This window comes from Aureococcus anophagefferens, assembly GCF_000186865.1.
Source record: "Aureococcus anophagefferens unplaced genomic scaffold AURANscaffold_220, whole genome shotgun sequence".
NCBI lineage: Eukaryota > Pelagophyceae > Pelagomonadales > Pelagomonadaceae > Aureococcus > Aureococcus anophagefferens.
Genome location: NW_008705758.1, coordinates 1 through 1465, shown reverse-complemented (window position 1 = coordinate 1465; position 1465 = coordinate 1). Strand labels below are relative to the sequence as shown.

Genomic DNA, 1465 nt, shown 5'->3' with positions numbered 1-1465 from the left:
GGGGGTTCTTGAAGCAGTCCATGATCTCCGCCTCCTTGGAGTCCGGCTCGACCTTGAAGTCGTACTCCCAGCGCGCCGTCTCCGGCAGCGACATGAGGATGGACTCGATGCGGCCGCCCGTCTTGAGCCCGAAGACCGTGCCGCGGTCGTAGACGAGGTTGAACTCGACGTAGCGGCCCCGGCGCATGAGCTGCCACTCCTTCTCCTTCTCCGTGAAGGGCGAGTCCTTGCGCTTGGCGACGACGGGCAGGTACGCCTCCGTCACCGCGTTGACGCACTCCTCGGAGAACGCGAAATGCGTGTCCGGGTCCTTGTTGTTCTGGTCGTCGAAGAAGATGCCGCCGAGGCCCCGCGTCTCGCCGCGGTGCTTGATGACGAAGTACTCGTCGGCCCACTTCTTGAACTTGGCGTAGTACTCGGGGTCGTGCTTGTCGCAGATCTCCTTGTACGTGCCGTGGAAGTGCTTCATGTCCTCCTCGAAGAGGTAGGCCGGCGTGATGTCCGTGCCGCCGCCGAACCACCAGACGCCGCCGTCGGTCTCGAAGTAGCGGTAGTTGAAGTGCATCGTCGGCGCCATCGGGTTCCGCGGGTGCATGACGCTGCTCAGGCCGCACGCGAAGAACGGCACGCGCTCGCCGGGCTTCATGCCCGCCGCGCGGTCCACGCCGCGCTCGGTAGCGCTCGCGAGCGCCTCCTGGGGCATGGACCCGTAGACGACGCTCAGGGACACGCCGGCCTTCTCGAAGACCTTGCCGCCGCTCATGACGCGCGAGATGCCGCCGCCGCCGTTCTCCCGCTCCCAGACGTCCTGCTTGAACGTGCCCTCGCCGTCGAGCTCCTCGACGGCCGACGTGATCTTGTTCTGGGCCGCGCGCAGCATGACCTCGAACTTCCGTCGCATGCTATCGTTGCCGTCGAGGCCCTTGCACAGCGTCTCCGGCGGCGCGTCGATGGCGACGTGGTCGTCCCACGTCGGCGCGGGCGCCGTCGCCGTCGCCGAGAGCTTCGTGGCCGGGCGCGACAGCGCGCTGGCGCTGGCGGCGAGCAGTGCGAGCTTGTACATCGTCGGGGGTGGCGAAGACGGAGCCGATCTCGTCGATGTGCTACAGCAACCACGATCGAGACACCGCATCGTGTCCTAACTAGGATAGCCTAGCAGTACACGATGGTCCATCGTGAAATGCTATCATCTCGAAGATGACGGCAGCCCTTCGGCTGTGCTTAATAGTAGCACTCGCCGCCGCAAAACCGCTGTCGTTCTGCGACAGCCTCGGCTACCTCGCCGTAAACGCCACCCATCGCCGCCTGGGCGCCGGGGGCCGGGGCCAGCAGCACGCGCTGCCGGAGAGCCGCGGGCGCAGCAAGCCCGAGCGGCTGCCGCCGACGCCCGGCGGCCTGCCGCGGTCGTCGGTGCCGGCGCACGAGGCGCGGCTGGCGGCGCTGGAGGCGCGGCGCGGCGGCAAGA

The 1465-nt window shown here is 67.6% G+C and overlaps 1 protein-coding gene across 1 annotated transcript; it reads right to left on the bottom strand.

Moving 5' to 3' along the window:
- Positions 1-64: 64 nt before the first annotated feature.
- On the bottom strand, positions 65-1078 carry AURANDRAFT_39490 (hypothetical protein; the record flags this gene model as incomplete). Its single annotated transcript, XM_009044268.1, has 1 exon — positions 65-1078. A coding segment is annotated over one exon (999 nt), but the record flags the coding sequence as incomplete, so codon positions are not given.
- Between the last annotated feature and the right edge of the window lie 387 nt (positions 1079-1465).